This window comes from Chamaea fasciata, unplaced genomic scaffold (assembly GCF_029207755.1).
Source record: "Chamaea fasciata isolate MVZ Bird 193981 ecotype frontalis unplaced genomic scaffold, bChaFas1.0.hap1 SCAF_6, whole genome shotgun sequence".
Lineage (NCBI taxonomy): Eukaryota > Metazoa > Chordata > Aves > Passeriformes > Sylviidae > Chamaea > Chamaea fasciata.
In genome coordinates, this window is record NW_027094091.1 from 5,070,187 (window position 1) to 5,091,333 (window position 21,147).

At 50.6% G+C, this 21,147-nt stretch overlaps 1 protein-coding gene across 1 annotated transcript in view; it reads right to left on the bottom strand.

Annotated features, from left to right (window-relative positions):
• Positions 1-7,929, bottom strand: part of NAT8L (N-acetyltransferase 8 like) — a 28,423-nt gene extending 20,494 nt beyond the window's left edge. The window contains exons 1-2 of the mRNA XM_066185291.1: positions 7,402-7,929; positions 6,009-6,173 (exon numbers count right to left, since the gene is read on the bottom strand). Coding sequence (XP_066041388.1) covers positions 6,009-6,173; positions 7,402-7,735 — 499 coding nt within the window. The 5' untranslated portion in view covers positions 7,736-7,929. The remainder of the gene's footprint in view (positions 1-6,008; positions 6,174-7,401) is intronic.
• Between the last annotated feature and the right edge of the window lie 13,218 nt (positions 7,930-21,147).

Genomic DNA, 21,147 nt, shown 5'->3' on the forward strand with positions numbered 1-21,147 from the left:
TGCTGCCGGGAGCAGCACAGCCCTTGGTCAGCTCTGGGGATTCAGGTGGGGGGGAGGAGCTGGTGCCAGCATCACTTTGCCTTCCTCACTCTGCCCGTGCCCCACATCTGCAGGGGGCTGCCTCCAGATGGAAAAGCCAAGGCTCCAGAACGGAAAAATGAGGCAGCCACGAGTGATGGAGTGCCAGTGTTAGAGGATGTGGGTTTTGGGAGGCAACCCAGCTCTAAAGACATTTTACATGATTCAAATAAAATCAAAATATTTCAGTCCATTACAAATGCTGGACAAAACACATCCTTAACATTTGGAAACGTGAGTTGTTTTTCATCTTGCTTCCCAAAAAACTCTGCACTGGAGATGAGAGATGCCAAACCAGGCAATTCCATGCTGCTAAGCTGTAGAAACCCAAAAGGAACAGTAGAAATTGCTGAGCTGAAGAACCCCTGACTGTCCCACTTGCAGGTCAGCTTTGGAAATACTTCTCACTATAAAGTATATGAGAAGTATGTAATCCTAATCTTATAGGATCTCTCTGCTATGGAGGTCGCATCCCTGGAAGCACTCTCACGGAATTGCAGAGAGACGCCAGCAGTGACATGCTAACAGGACAGACCCTCCTCTACCTAAGGAGACCTAACTTCAGTTCCCAGCAGTGATAGGAAGCAGAGCTGGGAAACACCCAGGAGGAGATAAGGACACAGCCTCTCCCATGGGTTTCTCAGCCCCACACAGAACTCCTCACCGCTCTACAATGCAGTGTGGGAAAGGCAAGCACGAACATCCCGATACAGGACAGGCAGCTCAGGGGTTTGGCAGATACATGAGGTCAGGGCACTGCATAAGCCAGCAAGAAATGCTGCAGATAGGGATGCTTCAGATTCCAGCTGCCTCTTGGGCACCAGGAGTGGGGCAGGGCTCTCCAAAAAACACATTCCTCCACTGGGAAGCAGCAGCCCTGAGCCCTCTCCGGCGTCAGGTAACTGAGCCTTTCTTTGCAAAGCAAGAGCTGCTCTATTCTTTCCAAACAATGTTATCATTCGGCAGCTTCACTCCTGCTTATCTAGCAGCTTGAGCATTATCCAGAATGTAGAAGAACTGGGCTCTGTGGCTGCCTCTCTGCCCGGGGGCTGAGTGGGAAGAAATACCCCCCCCACTCCCTCTCCCTGCATCTTTGGAAGGGTTTAGGCACGGCAGAGCTACCACAGCTCCAGGGCCGAGTATCTTCTCCCAAGGCAGACCCTGTATTTTCCCTGCACCCCAAAAGTCACTGGTGCTCACCTCTGAGCCTCCCCAAGGCTCAGCACTTACGGAGCAAAGGCAACAGGAGCCACACGACCCACAACCAGCTGTTCACCTCGCAAACATCATGCCAGAGGGAAAAAACCCACTGCCAAACGACCTGATGCAAGACACAAATACTTGCTTGTTACCCAGACAAACACCTCACTGCAGGTGCAGGACACCTCAAAAGGCAGAGGCAGCAAACGGGATCTTACCTCCTCACAACCCAGCACTGGACCGGCCTCAACTGGTGTCCTTCTGGCAGAGGGACACGATCCCACAACCTCTGCCAAGAAGGGCAGGACATCCCCTCTCTGAGCTCAGCTGGGCACTGTGCCACCCAGGAGCAAGAGAAATCGAACCCTAAAGAGCCATCCCCCTCCAGCCCTTCTTCCTCAGGGCTCTGTCCCCCAGGAAGGTCGGGATATCTGTGCAGGCTCTTCACGTGCACCGTACAGGGGACAAAGGGCAGCAGCACAGGAAGGCCCTGCTCACCCTGGATGGAGGCAGGAGAGCAAAGCACCCCGCATGAAGCAACCAGAGGCGCCTGCCCGGCCGCAGAGCGAGAGCCGGAGCTGTGCAGCCGCTGCCGAAAGCCACAGCCCTCGGCTGGCATGGCTGATGTGACCCACACCTCCTGCAGCAGCACCCCAGCTTCAGCTGCTGCATCCCACCAGGCAGATGCCCTCAACATCCCCCCAAGGTGCTGCGGCCTCAGCTCTCCAGGTTACCCATCTGTGCCGTTTGTCCATCCAGCACCGGGCACTGCAATGCAGCCACCAAGCTTGCCACCAGTCCCCAAAACCCTGACAAAGGCCAGCTGCCGCCACCAGGTCTTTGCACCACCAGGTCAGGTATGCACACCCCTCAGCAAGCCCTGCCAGGACAGCCAGCAGCAACTCTTCGAACAACCACAGAGAGACCCGGGAATTCATCAGCCAAAGCCCCAGCTGCAGTCACTTTGGGGCGCCGCGGCTTTACATCGGACACAAGGAGTCTTGGTTTCCATAAGCTCTCCAGCTGAGACCTCAGCCTCACAAGAATCTCTCTAACACACCGACCAGTGCAAAAAAACATACAACACAACCAACTGGGACAGAAGGTTGAAGAGACACTGTAAAATTGATTAGTCATCAAAATCATCAGACCATAAAAGATGCTCCAGCTGTGCTCATCTTTTTTGTCTGGATAAATGCAAGAGGCAGAGCTCTATTTAAAATTAATTCCTTTTCTTTTGGTTGGTTTTAGTTGTTTTTTTTGTTTGTTTGTTTTTTTTTTGTTTTGTTTTGTGGTTTGTTTTGGGTTTTTTTTTTGTTTCCTAGAGCTTGTTACTCTGGTTGACAATTAAGCCCATTATCCAATTCCTTTATTTTTCACCATTCCAGTAGTCTTTTTTATAGCCTTTTGAAGAAGAAAAAAGAAAGAAAGGTAAATTCCAATAAGTGGTATTTTATAATGAAAAATGTGAGTTTAAAAAGAGCTCAGGAAGGTGTTTGAACCATTCAACCTTCTGTTTTAAGACCCCAGCACACATTCAACACAAACAATTCCTTTCACATTGAAAGCAATTTTAAGTCACACCACTGTGTACGAGATCCAAGCTAAGCACTGGCCCAAACGTTCTGCCAGACCCTTGGCATAAGTGTAGGAGGGCAAGAGAAAACAAAAATTTAAATTTTGGCTAGCGTACTTCTGCAAAATCACTGTCAGCAGATATTTTTCAGTTCATACAAAATCCAGCAGAGGAAAATTCAAACAATAACTAACTCGGAGGCGAGAGGTTCAAAAAAACTGCAGAAGAAAAACCCTAATACAGTGTAACTCATGGAATTGTTCAACACTAATCATTAACCTGGGTGCTCCTGGTATCCCACTGCAACCCAGGTCCTCTTGGCTTGGTTATAAAACTGACCCACATGTTTTGTGGATGCTTCCAGAATACCACCAAGAATGATCCATTTTAATAGTTAAAATATCCCCTCACTGTAGATGCCTGCCTTACCAGAGGTTATTTGCTGTAGATACTGTAATACAGTATCCCAGCCCTGGGCACCATACAGAGCTGGCCGCAAACAACAGGATTTTGTGCCTGGGTATCTTGGATTCCAAGGGCAAAACCTCAGGAAAGCTGCAACCAACATCTTTATCCAAGACCTTAAGACCATGTCCCAGTTCCACCTTTGCATTCACCATCCTGAGAAAGAGGAATTCATAACCCTACCACAAAAATGCTCACTTTCCTCTTTTTTCCATGTTGAGAAAAAAAATTCAAGGAGGAAAGCATAGATTCTCTAAAGAAAGAGCAGGAAGTTGCCTGGTCACACTCCCAGGCCAAGCTACAGTTATATCAGGTTGGGTTCAACTTGTCCAGTCAAGCTCTGGCCATCTTCAGCCTCTCTGGGACCCTGTCCCCACACCCCATTACTCTTGCTGTGACCAGCTCTTCTCTTAACACCTGAGAAAGCTCTCAGAAATATCTCAGCTGCGGCAATACAACGAGCCCTTCTCATTCCCACTGCAATAATTTCTGCCTGGGTGCTAATTTGTAAACTAAGCAAATAAAAGACAAACTTGGGGCTTGAATTTGTTTTATTGCCATTGTTCTGTCCTTTGGGTGGGACAGGCAATGCCAGTGCGGCACATTGCTGCCTTCCTCGGGTTTTCAGCCAGCCAGCCTTCAAAGTGCACAAAACTCTGGGATTTTCTAGGATGACTGTATTTATACTGCTGTCCTATAGGAAAAAAAATCCACCAACTGCATTTTTGGAGGAAACAGGAGCAAACCACTGTATTCACACCTTGTGCATAGCTACACCAAATAGCAGCACATGGATTCCTGACACACGGATGGTGCTGGTTACAACGCATAGACAACCCTTCTTCCCCAGACCCCAAAGCTTCCCTGGTCCCTTTATCCAACACCACTATCATCAAGAACCTTTAACAAGCACCAACAATCCCATAAATCTGCTTTTTATGGCATGGTAGAAGCCTAATTACATGATTAAATTCTGTCAAAAATTAAAGCCCACACACTTGCTCTAAAATTGCAATTAGCTCTTTCAGGTACCAAATAAAAGCAATGCTAACATTTCAAAGACATGTTGGCAACACAGCTGAAGCAAATCACATTACAGACCCTAAACAAATCGAGGGCATTACTTTGAGTCCCTTTCCTTTATTTTTTCGTGTCTGCTAGTGTTATAAATACAGGCACAATGATCCCTCTAAATTGTGACTACGCAAGTCCTGAGCATTAACAAGCTAAGCAGCTCAAACACCTATTAATTCCATATTACATGTTCTTATTCTACTGGAATCTTCTGATGTTTTCTCCAGCATAATATTTTGCTGGACCTCACTACAGAGGTGCAGACATGTTTTGTTATGAACCCTTTCATTTCTGTGACACCGCCTTTCATGAAGATTGAGCTTTTTAAATACAAGTCACACATCACTTAATTTTTACAAAAACAAGCCCTGTAAATTAAACACACCCTGTGTGTAAGATGGGACAAGATCTGTATAAGATATGCACTATGATGAGAAGAGAAAGCTAAATAAAGCTAGTTAATGATTTTCGTAAGAGGAGCAACATTTTAGCAAGATGCAATGTTGTACATTAGAAGTGAGGGAAGGTTTGTGGCTATTGTACTTCTAGCAGTTTTCTAGAAGTGCCCAGGGAGAGGTTTGTCACACCTGGAGAACAGGAATGATACAGCAAATGATACAGCAAAAACATGGTCACATGGGAAAACAACACAGTAGGTACCCAAGCAGACAGCAGGTAGCCCAAGAAGATGGAACTAAGGTGGGACACCGTCCTCACTTTGCTTTTCCAGCTCAGCACTAGCACTCTGCGACCACCAGAAGCAAACCTCAAACCCCAACTGACTGCCCAGGGATCCCCCTGCTCTTGTCCTCAGTATGGATGCGTGCCTACAAAAAGGGAAATAGCACCCGACAGGTTCTAAAGAGCCTTTTTTTTATTATTATTACATTAAGTTATCTTTTACAGCTTAACAAGGTATTATTATCATTAGATGTTGTATTTTTAATCATATGCATATATGTAACAAAGGGATGAACCCGTATTAGGGCAAGCTTATGTGGCAGCAGCCCTTTACATACCTGATCCATGCCTCCTCCAAAACACCTGCATTAAGGAATGTTCCTGAATGACATGGGAAAGTGGTCTCAATACCTAAAATGGGCGCCTCTGAGCATTTGGGCTAAAAGGCCTACCATCTCCCTCTCCTCCTGCTGTCAGAGCCAATACCAAATGTATGGAGCAAAGAAACACCAAGCTCAAGATGTAAGGGCTGGGGTGGACTCAGGCTGCAGTGAAGAACCCGCATCCTCCAGCCTCAGTGTCCCCAGGCACCCTCACCCTGGTCCCCAGGGTGGCTGTGGGACCCAGCAGCGCTGCGCTCGAGGAGTGGGCAGGCTGCCTGGGATGACTAGGCACTTGGGGGAGGGGGAGCAATGAAAAAAAATTTAAAAAACTAAAATCGGCAAAAAAAAAATAACCAACCCAAAAAAACTAAACAATACCAAACCAAAACCAGAGATGGCTTTGTGCCTGGTGTGGCTAAAGAGCTGCATTCTGGTGACTTTTGAGCTTGCTCAGTGCTGCTGACAGGAGGAAAAGGCGCCAGCAGCAGGGAGCAGCCATGTTCCCCAGCAGGCTGGGGGAAGGAAGGCTCCCTCAGGGAATTCGTACTCACCTGGCGGTTTCATGTAATATTGCTCAATATCGGACATGTCCGTGTGCAGCGCACAATCGAGATAGTGCAGGATAACTTTTCTACTGAAGTAGTACCTCATGCCCATTAGAAAGATGGGCAAACAGCAGGTCAGCAGGAAGGACTTGGTCACAACAAAGCACATTACTATGGAGATAAGGAAGAGAAATAAACGACACCTGTCAGAAAAGAGAATTTAGTGTTGATTTCGGAATACAAACTCATTATAAAAATAAATCAATAAAACAAGCACAGTCAAAATACACATTTGCAGTACGCACACAGTTCACGCTCTCGAGATTATCGTGTTAAGGGACGGCGTATCGCGACGAGATAACCCGGAGAAGTTTATGAGGTCGTGAAGGAGCCGGTGGGGAGGATGCCGCCAGGCCAGGGCAGGGCCCACCGAGCCGCTCCGGAGCGGGGCCCTGGGGACCCCGAGGGCCCCGCACACCCCAGGGCCCTTCGCTGTCCCCGGAACGCGGCCGGGCGGAGGAGCCGCGCTGCGGGCACCGCTCCGCAGCCATGTGTTCGCCACTGCGGCAGTGCTATTTCCATCAGCACCGACTCCCAGGGCAGCCACCCTGCCCCTTCCCATCCTGGGGGGCTTCTGCGGGTATCTGTGAGCCGGCGGCTCTCTCCGGCACGGCCCAGAGCCACCGGCTGGGTCCCTCTGCTCCCCAACGCCAGCCGGGGATCCCCCTCGAGCGTGGAGTCCCGTCCTCCCCGCTGTCTGGGACATGGGGTGCGATCAGCCTGCGGCCACCGGGGGCAGGAGACCACCCCAAAGCCCTCTCGGGGCGGGGGGACACGCATTATTAATTATTGGCACCGGGAGGGGACACCTTGCAAGCGTTATTTCTGGGCATTTAACTCGGAGAGGTGAGGAGACCCGCGGCTCGGTTCTGCTGCAGGAGGTACCCCCTCCCCACGCCGGGGGGGAAATGGGGGCCGCTCCACTGGCGGGCCCGGCCGTCTCCAGGCAACGCCGGCACGCCGTGCCCCCCTCGCCGGGCTGCGCGGGGGCGGCCAGTGCGCGGTGCGCTCCGCTCCCCTCCGCGCACCCCCAAGCCCTGCAATAACCAGAATGACCGATCTACCCTCACCCCCGCCGCGACCTCCCCTTCACGGCTCCCCGCCCTTAACACCCGCGCAGGGTCGCGCATCCCAGGCGGCGCAAGGCTCCCCCTCCCAGCCCGCCCGTCCCCGCCGCAGCGCTGCGGCTCCGCGGGTCCCCGCACGATGCTGCGGCGCTTCCCCGGCCGCGCCGCGCCCGCGGGTCCCCGGCGCCTCCCGCCTCTCCGACCATTTTGTGAAGACCCACAGCGGTGAATAAACCCGGCGCCCCCCTCCCCAAAAGGGAGCGGATACTCACCCGCCAGCAGCCCGTAGAGCAGCTGAGTGAGGGGCTGCTGCTTCAACCCCCTGAACGCCGTGTTGGGGATTCGCTCCATGATCCCCTCGTAAAAGATGCGGCGCACCACCTCCTGTTCAGAGGGGTGGAATTCGCGGATATAGACATTGTCGCGCCTGGGGTCTTCTTTTGGTGGGGTGAGGGGAGGTGGGGGTGAGGGAGGGGAGCCCGCCAAAGAGGGCCACATCTGGGAGGAGGAAACAATGATCGTGTCTTTTTTGGATCCTGGGATTGATTCATGATCTTCCGCCACAATCTTGGTCTCACAAACCATCTTGGGAGACAGACAATGCATGCAAACCGGCCGCGGGGAGGGGGCGAGGAGAAAAACGGGAGGGGAGGTGTCAGAAAATTAACAACAACAAAAATAAAGATTAAAAAAAAAAAAAAAAAAGGAAAAAGGGGAGGGGGAAGGAGCGGGGCTCGGAGCCGGCACGAAGACCCGCGGGCAGCGGGGCGCACAGCAGCGCGGCCGGGCGGGACGGGAGGAAGGAGCCCCGCTGCATTTTGGAGAGGCATTTATAGGGCGGGGGGGCCGCGGGTCCCCGGGGTCCTAGAGCCCCCCGCATTGGCTGCGCGGGGTCGCCATGTGATCGGGGGGGCGGGACACCTCCCCCTTGCCCCCCCATCCCTGCACCGCCCCTTGCAAATTACTACGGCGCGGGGTTGCGCGGAGAGTTGGGGGCCGCGCATCCCTGCCGGCATACACCGGTGCACGCGGAAGGGGATTATTAAATAATTTTTTATGTATCCGTGTATCTACTGCGAACGCACTGTGCACTCAGCAGCTTTCTGGAGTAATCGCTGCGGGAGCGCGCGGGGCGCTGCGGGAGCGCGGAGCCGCGGGGAGGGAGGGCCGGCCGGCGAGCTCCGCACCGCGTCCCGGCGGGCTCCGCACCGCGTCCCGGCGAGCTCCGCACCGCGTCCCGGCGGGCTGCGACGCGGCCGCTCCGCCGTGAGTCCCTCCCCGCGGCGGCGCGGCCGGGGCGCGGAGCTCCGCGGAGCGCGCCCCAGCTCCGCCATCCCGCGCGGAAAGCCCTGCGGGCGCGGAGCGGGCTGGGAGGTGCAGCCGCGCGGCCCCCGGCTCGTCCCAGACCCGAGTAAATCCCCTTCTCCATCCCTCAGCGCCCCCCGGTCAGTAACTTTTCCTGCCATGCCCACGCCACTGCGCGGTGCGGAGAGCGCGGCCAGCCCAGCCGCCTCCGCGCCCCTCCGCGGGGCGGTGAGGAGAGGGGGAGGGGGGATGCGCAGGGAGGAGGACGGGCTCCTCCTCTTCGCAGGACCCGAAAAGCTTCGGCCTCTCCCGGTTGGAACCGGCCGGCATCTGCCCGAGGCATGCGCCGTGCGCGGCCGGTGCAGGGACGGGGCTGGGCGGGGGATGCTGGGCGGGGACACGGGAGGCCCTGGAGCCCCCCCAGGCCCGTGAGGTGCATCCCTTGAGAGCTTGGTCTGCGCCTCCCCCTGCCCGGTAACAGCCCCCCGCCGTAGCAGCTGTGCCACTCCTCAAACTTCACCTGTGCATCCCCCTGGGACTTGCTATCCCTGCGAGTCTCGGCCGTGCCTTCACCTGCAAGGTGCACCCGTACACCCCATGAAAGTTTCATCTGTGCCACTTGCTCCGGTAAGGGGCTCCTGTGCACCCCTGGTGCAGTCATCTCTCGTTAACATCCCTGTGTCTCCCTGGCAGGTGCACATGTCCCTGTGAGATGCACCCGTACACCCTTCCCTACAAGTTTCATCCCTGCATGTCCTGGGAGATGAGCTCTGCCGTCAGGGAGTGCGGCTGTGTCACTGGAACTCTGCGGGATTTGCCTTCCCGGAGCTCACAGGCTATGCTTTAGTCCTAAGGAAGATGCAGTGACTGGATCTTTGCTTCAAGCTAAAGCTTGATTTCACTGTGATGATTTCATAGTGGTTTCATTGCTTCAGTTTTCTATTAAAAATAGTTCAGGAGTATGAGAGAAAGGAGGGAGGAGGGTTTAGATAAGGACTTGAAAGCCTTCCCACCCAGAGGAGCAGTGCCAGCACCCCACAGGCTTGTGCTGCATTGGGCATCCCCAATGAGAAGCTGCTCCTCAGCTGGCTGTGGGACCTGCTGGTGGCCAGGCGCTGCAGCGCTGCCAGGCTGCTCGAGCACCCGCATAGTTCCCCTTGCTAACGAGCATCGCCTGCAACTGCAGCCGGAGCAACCCCCAGCTCCCAAAGCCTCTGTCTGCACTGGAGATCAAAATGCGGGATTATAAAAGGCATCGTGGCACAGGTACAATAGTGGATGAGTTGGCCAAAAGAGCATCTCCTGCTCAAAAGTGGAGACTCCCGTGGGAGGGAGATCACCCCAAAGAGGAGAGGCAAGGCATGTGGCACCCTTGCATCCCCCCTAACATCTCATCTCATGAAGGAAGGAGTAGTTGGGTGCCTCCAGCGTTTGGGAGGTACCTGGCAGCCCCAAATTCACCAGCACAAAGAGTCAGAGGATGGGGAGAAACAGCCGAAAAAATCAGGGCAATGTTTGCCTTTGGATTCTGAAAGCTTCAGGCCAAAGATAGGAGGTTGCTGTTTCAGAAATAGAATTAAGATAATGCTTAGTTCCCACATGCCTGGGTTAAGCAGGCATTTATTTTTGTTTCATCCTTTCTAGTCAGATGCACTCCTTATTTATGAAATTACTACAGTAATAAAAACAACTTATTCCTTAAAAAAATTATATATATATATATATAAACAACCTACTGCAGTTATGTAACAGCTGAGGGAGCTCCCAATTCTGGGCTATGGACCTGAGTGTTTACAGATGAGTTATCTTTAGAAAAGCACTAAATACTTGTTTACTATTTGTGCTGCCTCATTTGAGCATCCTATGAGCAGTAATTAATATCTTCTGTTCCCCCAAGATAAGGGGGTATCATCCTTGGCCACAGCAAGGGAACTGAGGCACGGAGGGGCACAGTGATTTGTGCACCATCATGCAATGCCTCAAAGAAGACACAAAGCACTGGGCCAAGTTTCCTGAGTCTTTCCTCACTGTATGAATGCCAAACTTTGCCTTTATTATTGCAAAGCCAGGGTTCAGCTTCCTCTGTAAATGGAGGTGAAGGGGAGTTTCTAGGGATGTTGCACAGTGGGGAGGAGGGAAGGAGGAGCTGAAAACTGTGACTGACCGAAGCAAATGTCAGTGAAAATTAAGGGCCTCTCTGAAATCAATTGCCAAGGCCAGTCAGGTTCACAGACGGCAGATTTGGGTCCCTGGAATGAAAAGGATATTGTTAACAGCAGCTTGCTGGCAGGGCAACTGCTCTGCCAGGAGCTTTTGCTCTTTAAGAACACAGTTGTCATCCCAAGTCACTGAGGATTTTACTCTTGAGTTTACTTCTGCTCCTTCAGGACCTGAGGGTAAATCTCCCACATGCCATGACCGACTGCTGAACCTCACGGATAGAACTAATTTAATTAAGATGGACAGTTTAAAGTTTGAATGTCGTGTCAGTGCTCTCAGAAGCTCTCGCTGCTCAGTGTAAAACAGGAGATTGTACAGATGTTTGATCCATTGGTACGTTGGGGAAAAAGCCTGGGATAATGAGGGCAGGCTGTGTGACTCTGGGGGCTGAAGAGGTTTGAGTATTTCAGTAAGAAACATGCTTTGCCTTCAGCAGGTCTGTTTTAGGCTGACTTTGCTTTGGATTAGCACATCAAACCAGTAAGCTTGGAAATGCCATTATTTATCCTTCCCAAATCAGCAGCTCTCATCTTGGGTCAAGGGGAGTCACTCCTTCTCACAAGCCCTAGGAAACACCCAGCAAATGCAGAACAGAATTACCAATTCCCCTGCTGACAAAATCATGCCCTGCTCTTCATCTGAAATTTTAGGTTATCTGTCCAACCCTGGGCTTTGCATGACTTGAAACATCTTCCAACCAGATTTTACAGTAACTTTTGAAGCAGTGAGATCTGTGTGATTGCAAATCAGGGAAACATTTCAGGAAGAGCAGTTGCTCTTCTCAAGCACCTATAACCTAAGGAGTGGGGAACACCAAGGCAGGTCCCCTACAAACCTCCATGACCCACTGCTCAGTGTCTGCTGGAAAAGTCCTGCTGGCTCTGCTGCAAAAGCTGCAAGCAGCCACAATCCTTTGCTCATCGGGGGCTGTATCTATCAACCTCAGCAATTAACTGGTTGACAGCAAAAGCTGCCCCAGGTTATATTAATGCAGTGATTTCAAAACAGTTCATCCCAGCAGGATAAGGCTCTCTGTCAGGGATGGCTCCCACCCTGTCCTTTGCAATGTCTCCATCAGTGAGCAGGGGAGAAGATATTCAGGTTTAAAGATCTTCTCAACTGGCTCCAGATTCTGCTTCAACCTAACCTGGATCTTGGTAGTTTCAACTGTTTTTTTCCATGCTCAACCCAAGGCGCCTGGAGCAAGACGAGAACCCCCAGCACCTCTGGCTGTTTGGTCACAGCAACCTCCCACCCTCCTGCTTTGCTGGGCTGGGGAAAAAGTAAAAGCCTCTTTCTTGACTGCAGATATGCATATGAATGTGAGGCATTTGCCTAATAAACATCTTCCCAAAGGGGGATTAATTAGCATCCCAAGGTTTTCTCATTGCACTCCTTCTGTCTGCAGCAGCTCTGCAGCACCTTCTCTTAGGGACGCTGGTTTCCTGCTGAGACCGTGTTGCTGGCCCTTTTTCTGCTGCACAGACCCCCAGGGTTGAGGATGCACAAATCTCCTGCTCAGGAGCCAACACTGGCAGCAGCTCCCACCACACACACGTCCTGGTTCCCCCAGTCCTGCCTTTCACTGTGACCCATCACAGCAGTGATGAAGGGCTCCCTCCTTCCCCATGTGTCTGGGTGCTGTGAATAAGTCACTATAAAACCTGACATGCCGGATTATTTCCAACTGGTAAAAATCCCTGAATTGGTAACCAGGGCCAGAGGTGGGATCTGCTGACACACACAGATCTCTGCTGGTGTTGGAGCTGGCTGGCTTTTGCTTTGGGCACAGCAAAGTGGGAAAACAGGCCCCTTTGGAGTCACAGAGCCTCAACAGCCCAATGTGGATCTCAAATAGATCGAATGAATCATGTGTTAAAAGCAGTTGAGTTTATATGTAAAAGGGAGTTCAGGGTGACTAGCTCAGCTGTGTAAGTCTCCCCGGGGGATCTCTGAAGATTAATCTCTTCCTACAACTTTTTTGGGCTGAAAAAATTTTGTGGGTTGTGAATTAAATACGAATGTTTCCCAAACAGTGTGCACGCCCACGGCTGGCTTTATCCTCTGTCGAATGGGGATTTTGGAACTTGCATGTACATTAAATGTATAATAACATCTATGTTGAAGAAACCCCAGTTTGTTCTAGATCAAAGCAACATTAAAATCTGAGCTATGTAGCAATTACTTAGAGATTTATCTAGAGAATCTCAGTGCAACCATCAGAAATACATTCAAGGAAAGAAGTGTTCAAGGCCAGAGTGGATGGGGCTTTAAGCAACCTGGTCTAGTGGAAGGTGTCCTTGCCCATGGATGGGGATTGGAACTGGATGATCTTTAGGGTCCTTCCAATCCAAACCATTCTATGATTTTATAGAGATTTTAAGCATCTTCATTTAAGGAGTAGCATTTTCTGACGCTGGAGGTGAAATCCCAGGGAGACAACATATCTTTCTTCCTTATAATATTTTTGCTGCAAGCCAGATACTTTTACTTCAGTTAGCTGTAGGTGACAGAGCTGTGCAAGCAGACCAAGCTCTGTGATGTGTGGGGGAGGCTGTCCAGGGGCTGTGTGGGGAGCACGAGGCCATGAAGGAGGGGAGAGGAGACATGTGTCCTGAGAAAAGCTGAGAGCAGGAGAGCTCTTAAGCACGCGGGAATAACACAGGTGGTGTGAGCCAGGAAATGCTCATTTCTTGGGGTCTTCAGTGCACCTTCTCTGTAAACTAGCAGCACTGCTTTGGAAAATTACCTTCCTCCACAGTCAGTTCCTTCTTCTGCTGTAAATAACCTCCAGCCACCTGAATTTTGGCTACCTGCTTGGGTCAGCAGGGTAGCACTATTACAAAATCTGCTGTATCATGAAGAACTCTGTCAATGTGTATCCATCTTTGCTAAGGAAGAAGGGGAGAACATGAGGTTAATGACTGTACTTTTGACCGACAGCTGTTTTGCTGGTGTTTTAAACAATGATTGTTTTAACTTACGATCACCAAAGTACAACTGTAGCTTTATGATGGGACTTGGATGAGGAGCATCCTATTTACTTTCCACATGGCAGGCTCTGCAGCCTGACAGCAGGCAGGGGGGAAGGAGTTTGAAAAGGACCAAGGGGAGGTAAAAGGAAAACAGGAAGAAAATTGGAGCAGAGAAGGTATGAGGATATTCTGTAGCAAGGACAGGAAAATTAGATGTCAAACCAACCACAGGTAGAAAAATCTCAAAATACTACTACTAAATGCCCTGGTTCAAGATGAGCTCTGCAATGATAAAGCAGAAAAGATGTGGCAAGGTTACTTGAAGTTTTTCTGGCTACATTTGAGAGTCAGCTCTGCTGCTGAGCAAAGGAAAGTCACATTTTCGGCTTGGCCTTCAAGGCTGTCCTGTAACTGCTTGCAAGGTCCAGCAAATGCCCCAACTCCTCCAACAACAATGGGTGTGTAGCCTTGGGGGAGGCAATATAGATCATCCCCTATATGGGTTGGGCTCATTTCAGAACTGACTTTACAGTGCTGGTTTTTCCAGCACTTCATCTAGGCTGGGATTTTTCCTTTCCTTTCATAATGCCTCTCAGCAAGGAGCTGAGGCAAATTTTCAGGTATTTCCAGTTTTCCTGCTCAGTGATGCCTCCAGGCAACACTGCTTCGAGACACAGATCACAGATCCCTTTCCCCCTGTACATGGGGTGGGGGGACATCCACTCCAGATGACACAGAGACCTGGGCTCCTTCTGGAGAAGCAATGCCTATCACAGAGAGAGGCATCTGACTGATCCTCCCTTCTCTGTCTGGGGAACCTCAAGTTCTTAAAATCACACTTCCCATAGCTTCCTGATGCTTGGTCGTCTTCTCTACAGAGATCCAAGAGTCCAGCATCCTCCGCAGGGACAGTTTGAGCATGGGGACAGGTGTTGGGCATCATCAGCTAGCATCCACAAGGAGGTTTTAGGGGAGCCCTGGGCAGGCTCTGAGCTGGCCACAGACAGCAGTGCTCACATGTGCTGCCTACAAAGGGCATTTGGGACATCTGCTCAAGGAAGGTTCCACCCCAGAGTTCGCTGGTGGGGCAGGAGGACAGACATGCTGGAGCAGGACACAACCACACATCTGTTTCACAGGCTGGTTTCCAGTGTTAGATGCAGACCTGCCCGGAAAACCAGGAGTCCCCATTTTCCTTGTGTAGACAAAGCTAGAGCAGCTTTAGCCTAGGCTCTCCTGAGAAGTCCAGTTTGGTTTTCTCTGTGTGTTGCTCTGATTTTGCTGTAGCAGGGATGTTTTGATCCTTGTGTGCCCTATTTCCTTCAAAACTGAAGTCCTAAAAGCTTATGAAGTTTGAAAGATCCGGTGGCATTTTTATGGTGGTGAGGTTGCTACGTTGATTGCACTGGGCAAATTCAAAAAACACAGTGTCTTCCCATGGCATCACAGTCCAGAGCAATGAGCACAGCCTGGCACCCTGCAGAGGCCTGGGCAGGGAAGAGGCCATCCTGCCATTGTGGGTGGATAAAATTGGGCTGAAATAGCCAAAGTGAGCCAGCCTTGAGTCCCCTGTGATCCTGCATTCTCAGTGTTGACGCTGAACTGCTCCATGTCAGACAGCTGCTGTGCCTGTCTGTTTGTCCAGCTGGGAAAGTGGGTGAGCACCTTCCTAGACTGAAACCACTGTGCAAACACACACTCATGCCATTATCCTGCAGCTCACAAGTGAATTTGAACTTGATTAAAAACAAAATCAGGGCAACTGATGCAGCAGGGGCCAGGGAAGCAATGATGGATACAGGCAAGAGATGCAGGGCTGGAGCTGCAGGGGCTGGATGACAGCAGCTGTCTTCAGAAAATAGCAACCTGTGACCCTGGAAAGAAGGAGCCTTACTGTGAGAATACCAACATCACCCAGTCAATGGTGCCAGGCACCCAGAGAAAGGGAGGAGGTTTTCACCTCCCGAAGGTAGACGGCTTCATGCTGGTCTGGCCCGATGTTGAATTAACTCCAAACTTGGGAAAGGTGCAAATTGTTCCTTGGGAAACAGAGAGCCGGTGCAGCTTCAGCTGCAGAGGAACCAGACGAGTTAATCTTCCCACGTTCGGGTTTTGCTCTTGGATTTTTGCCCCACCGCGGAGCCAGAGGGAGCGGGGCAGCCCAAGGCTGCCCTGGGATGCTTGGAGGGGAGCGGAGCCGCGGGACAGCGCTGGCCTGGGGAGCTGAGCGCACTGTCCTGGCCGGGCTAAGGGATGGCGAGCGGGGCTCATCCCGCACTGTGCAGCGCCGTGCAGGGAGCAGGGGAAAGCAAATGCACGCAGACCTCCAGTGGTCCTCCCGAGTACTACACGGCACCGGCACTGTCACTGTCGCTGCCACCCCAGGGACGGGGACCGAGTCTGCGGCGCCTCTTCTCCCCCTGACACTGCGAGTGCACAAGAGCTCATTTACACAGTGAGGGGTCCTGTAGGAAAGCAAAATAACATGGAAGAGTTACTCCTCTCCTCCCTGCTCCAGTGGCCAGTGCCTCAAGCATAAATAATAATTTAAAAAACCCAAACAAACAAACACAAAAAACCCAACAAAAACCCCACCAAAACCCCAAAACAAACAAACAAACAAACAAAAAACAAAACAAAACAAAACAAAAAAACCGACCCCAAAACTTTTGAGACTGCAGGCTGTGCTTCAGGTCTCAGGGAGAAGACAGGACCGTGCCCATGCAGGGAAGCACTGTGTGACACTGCCCCGTGACAGCCCTGGGCTCTGTCTCACTTCTGCGGCCCAGAGCCTGCAGCCTCTCTGGGAAGGTGCTCTCAGGCACAGGTCCCTGGAAACGCAGATAAACCTGCACAGTCCTAACGTGGGTCTGGGACCTGGCATGGGCTCAACTGCTTTCAGCCCCTGCTCGCACAGGAAACATGGAACCTGAGAGCAGGTGAGACGGTCAGGGATTTCATTTCCCATTCTTGACAGTATGCTTTCTTACAGCGAAGGATCAGTACTCAGGAAATCTCAGTGGGAAACACCGAAGGTCCAGAGAAGGTCTGCCCTAAGGGTTTTTACAGTGGATCACTGGGGCAAACATCACACATAACCTCCCACCTACAGGAATGGTCGCAGCACAGAAACTCTGTGCCTCCCTCCCTTTCCCTTTACTCCCTCCATCTCTGAGATGCAGAGGGCCTTTCCCATGGATATCCTCCCTCCTGGTGTTCTCATCCAGACAGGCACAAGGCTTGAACTCGTTAGCTTCATGTGATTTCATCAAAACCCTTCTAACAACCACCACTTCTTCATGTGCCTCTATTGTAAACACCTCCATAAGGAATGGTTACTCATTTACAAGGTTGTTCTCTACGTGCCAGTCAGCTGCTCCTGCGAGAAAAAAAAAGTAGCAATGTAAACCCCTAGGGTTTCGTGATTTCCTGGGTTTAACAATGACCAAGGAATGAGGTTTGAGGTTTTTTTGTTTTGTGATCCCTTTGTACCACATGGCTGGTTTTACTTAGCCTAATTTCTTAGCCCCAGTCTCCTCCATGGCTTTTTCTGACTTTCTTGATGTCCATCACCTTCCCATCGTGCCCTCTGCAAGAGGCAGAGTCATCTCAAAATTCAGGACAAATGATTTAGGTACCAGTGAGGTATCTGGTGTGGCTGCAACAAACAGGTTTTATAAGGGAAAAACCAAGAGCTGTGCCGGACACAAAAGGGAAGATCAGAGGATTTGAGTTCAAGGCTTAGTGTCTGATTTCAGCATGTCCAAGTGAGGATTGAAGCCCAGTAAGAAAAAACCTCCTTCCTTGCTGTCCCCTGTCCACCTGCTGGCACTCCCTGGTGGTGTGCTGCTGATTGCTTCAAAATTCAGTTTCTGTACTGGCAGTGGCATATTGGGCCTGGCAGTAATTGCTTTGCCAGACAACTCTCTGCTCGTCACTGCCTGCATGCTCAGGGGCCAGAGTGGCTGGGATGTGATGCTGGGATAGTGCCATGAGTCACAGGGCTGCAAGAAGCCCCATGCTTTTGGGTCAGCACCCCCTGCACTCAGCTGTGCACTCATTCCATGAGTGGCACACCAAGGCTTGGGGCTCAGTGTCCTGTGTTTGCTGAGGGTTGGAGCCTTGAATCAGCAGCACTTAGCCAACAGCCTTCCCCATCCCATCCCAACCCACATCCACCTCGTCCCTGCTGTATCCTCCCACTGTACTCTGGGGTGCCCTACCTGGTGGGAAAACTTTTGAGGGTCCACAAATTCCCTTGCTGCTGCTCACCCTCTGCTGTTCCCTGACTACCCTGTGCTATTTCCAGTACATCTCCAGAAAATAGCTCACTCCCCCCGACACCACTGGCTCTCTACAGCAGGGAGCGAACTCAGCAATTTACCAGAGGGATTCTGATTCTTATTTTAGACTCCTATTTTAGCCTTCTTTTTCTTTCTAAATTTGTTAAGTTAATCTTTTTTACAGCTCTGGGAGCGAGGTGCAGCATCGCAGGGCCCCCAGAAAGACTTACTTCTCAGCCTCACTCCCTGCAACCTGCTTTCCTCACCTTGCCCCCATGAGCCTCTTTTAATTTGGACAATAAAAGGTGCTCTGAGCTAAGCAGCTGCTTTTTATTACTATTATTATTTTTAAATGTGCAAACGTCACCATCTCTTCAACTACAGCAGAGAAGGTGAAATGGAAAATGTGGGGTTTGGGTATGCCTGATCCAGGATGGCAGCAATGCTGCTTGGGACTGAAAACTTCAGAGTCCTAATGTAAATCAAAACTGCAGGTGATTTCTATTGCCTTGCAATCTGCTTCATCTCTATATCCCTCAAGGTAAATAGCCCTTCTCAAGACTGTGTTTTGCCACAGGGTCTGCCTTGTATCTGCCATGTGCAGAAACCTGGTCTCCAGAGAATCTGTGTGTAATATCTGTGGGTCATCTCAGTTTCAGTGGCTGGGAAGAGGGTGATTTGCTGTGGTCATGCGAGTCTCTTTTCAGTTGTTTTAGTACATCAACACACTGGTACAACTGGCCTAGATGACATCTGTTATTTCTACAATGCCAGCTATGTATCATCTTGACTCGTTTTCTATTAGATCCAGCTGTTCTGGATGATATGCTCTTGACCTTTTCAGCTAGTTCAGCACTTGGCTACCAGGAGGTCACTGGGTGCCACTTTGAAACAGGCTCAGTGCTCACAGCTATTCTGCTGGGGTGAAGATGGATTTCATCCACCTGTTTCGAGTGTGAGCACCTTGAAAGATCAGCTGGCCTTTGCTACCAGCACAAGGTCACTGCCATACCTGCTGGCTTCAGGAAGCATCCGTAAATCAGCCTAGCCCTGAAGTTTCAGTAAATTGTGTCATTTGGAATGTGCAGCTCGGCAGCTCATACCCACACTCTTGGGAACCACAGGTTCACATCACAGCATGACCAGGTACTGACTTCAGCTTTGTTAGGTGGGAGGAGATGCCATGGTGATGCATGTACTAAAAATACCTATTAAATACGTAGCAGCCCTGGGGGAAAGCATGGCCAGGGCTTGGGAAAGGCGGGGGGGAATAGAAAGACAGGGTGAGTGACTGACCAATATACATAAGTGCAGTACTGGAGATGGGAAGTAAGCAAAAAAAAAAGAAATTGGGATGTCGTATTTCATAGAGTGACTTGCTCTCGTGGACAGTGTTTTCTCCAAGTAGCTTTATTTTTTATTTTTGTTCATCTGTTTGCCCACGTTCAGCCTCTAAAACAGCATTTCCGGTTTATGAAGTTTATGAAGAGTTTATGAAGACTTCCTTCATCATGTCCAGAGTGTATCCATACTATTCTAGGGCAAAGTTAGTCTGATCTTTAATTAGAAACCTTTATAGATGGGGAGTCTGAAGCTTTCTTCAGTAACCTGATCTCTGTTCTTGTTGTCTGGTGTTTAAGTCTCCTTTTAGTTATTTGTCCAGCTTGAGCCACTTTTGCTGGATATTACTCCAATTATCTGTTGTTCTCCTGTCAGGAGCTGAGGGACAATGACTGACCATCTCCAGCTCTGTAGCAGCCTTTTACATGTTGGATGATTATCCTCTTTTGGCATTTTAGCTTCCTTTTGTAGACTAAACAAGCCAACAGCCATCTGAAACCCAGAGATTCATCTCTTTGTTGCAACCATTGTGATGTGCAGTGTATTTCTGCCTTAGTTCCCAGTGGCATTGCCATGGTCTGACTTCTTCAGGAGGCTTCCCAGGAGAGGACGCAACCTCTGTCTTTGGCTTTGAGCTTCCTGATGGTTTTGGCTGCTTCTGGTGCTGTGGACAGGGAAGGAAATGGAGCAGAATCTGTCCTTCATGGCTTTTGCTTTGTCTTTGCTCAGTGCAAAAGCCTGTGGAACATTCCTGGAGCAAGGCAGCCTGGGCTGGTAGTATGCCTTTCTGAGGGAGCATGCCTGGATACACTTTTCCTCCCCTTCCTGTAGGAAGAGGGTGGAAATCTGCTCCCCTTGGACTTTTCCCACAGGTTACCTTTCCTCTCTGTAGGTGGGAGCTTATGTAACTGTGCTGTCACAGAAGGCCACCTGGGCCAGATGTCCCACACTTTCTGGGAAAAGGACGACAGGAGAAGTACAAAAGGCAAGTCAGCCCCCAGACACCACATCCATACCATGGTGAGGTTTGGGTTCCTTATGGTTGGGTCTACACTGAAGCCCCACTGGGTCCCCAGTGCTGAGGACAAGTTTTGAAACGTTTCACTTCATTTCTGCTTTTGATAATTCCCTGCGTGTCTCAGAGGCCCCAAGAGGAATCTGCATCCTGCTCAGGGACTTCCCTCCATCACTTGTGGCAGGCATGAGGGTGTTTGTAGGCTGGAGGACACACTGGGAACAGCACGTTTAGCTCGTTTTGCTATCTCAGAGGGGCTGATTGTAGGGAACAGCTGGTCCGGCCAGCAGAGAAGTGAGATAGTGAGATGCCAGATGAGTAAGACTGAACAGAGCTTGTCCCAGCTTGCCTGTCCCTTCCAGCAGATCAAACCAAAACTGACCCACCCCAGCAAGTCACTCAGATCAGAGAAAATGCATATCAGTGTGTTAATTTTAAAAACAAAATTTCCTCACAGAAAAGGACCCGTTTGAAGGACCCAGCACCATGCTTCCCTCGTGCCCTGCTCTCATCCTCAGAGACTCCCCGGATATTTTACGGTACTGCTAATAATGCTCAGGTTTTTTCTACCAGAGGCCATCTCTGTTGTAAATTCTGGCTGTAAATCCTCATAAATTTCATGCTGGGTACAGCTTCCTCCAGGGACATCCACCTCCTCAGCCCAGGGGCAGGTGACCATTGCAGGGGACATGCCAAGACTGCTCGTGCTTCTCACCCCAAGGCACTTTGCAAATTTTTGCTTCTCCTCCTGAGCCAGCCTTGGCTCCTGTGAGGGAGGTCAGGTTGTCAGCCACTGAAGTCTCCTGTTAAAAGGTTGAGATGCTGGAGCTCTGCAAGAGCTTTGGTCTGAATTTAGAGGTCTTACATTAAGTGTCCAGT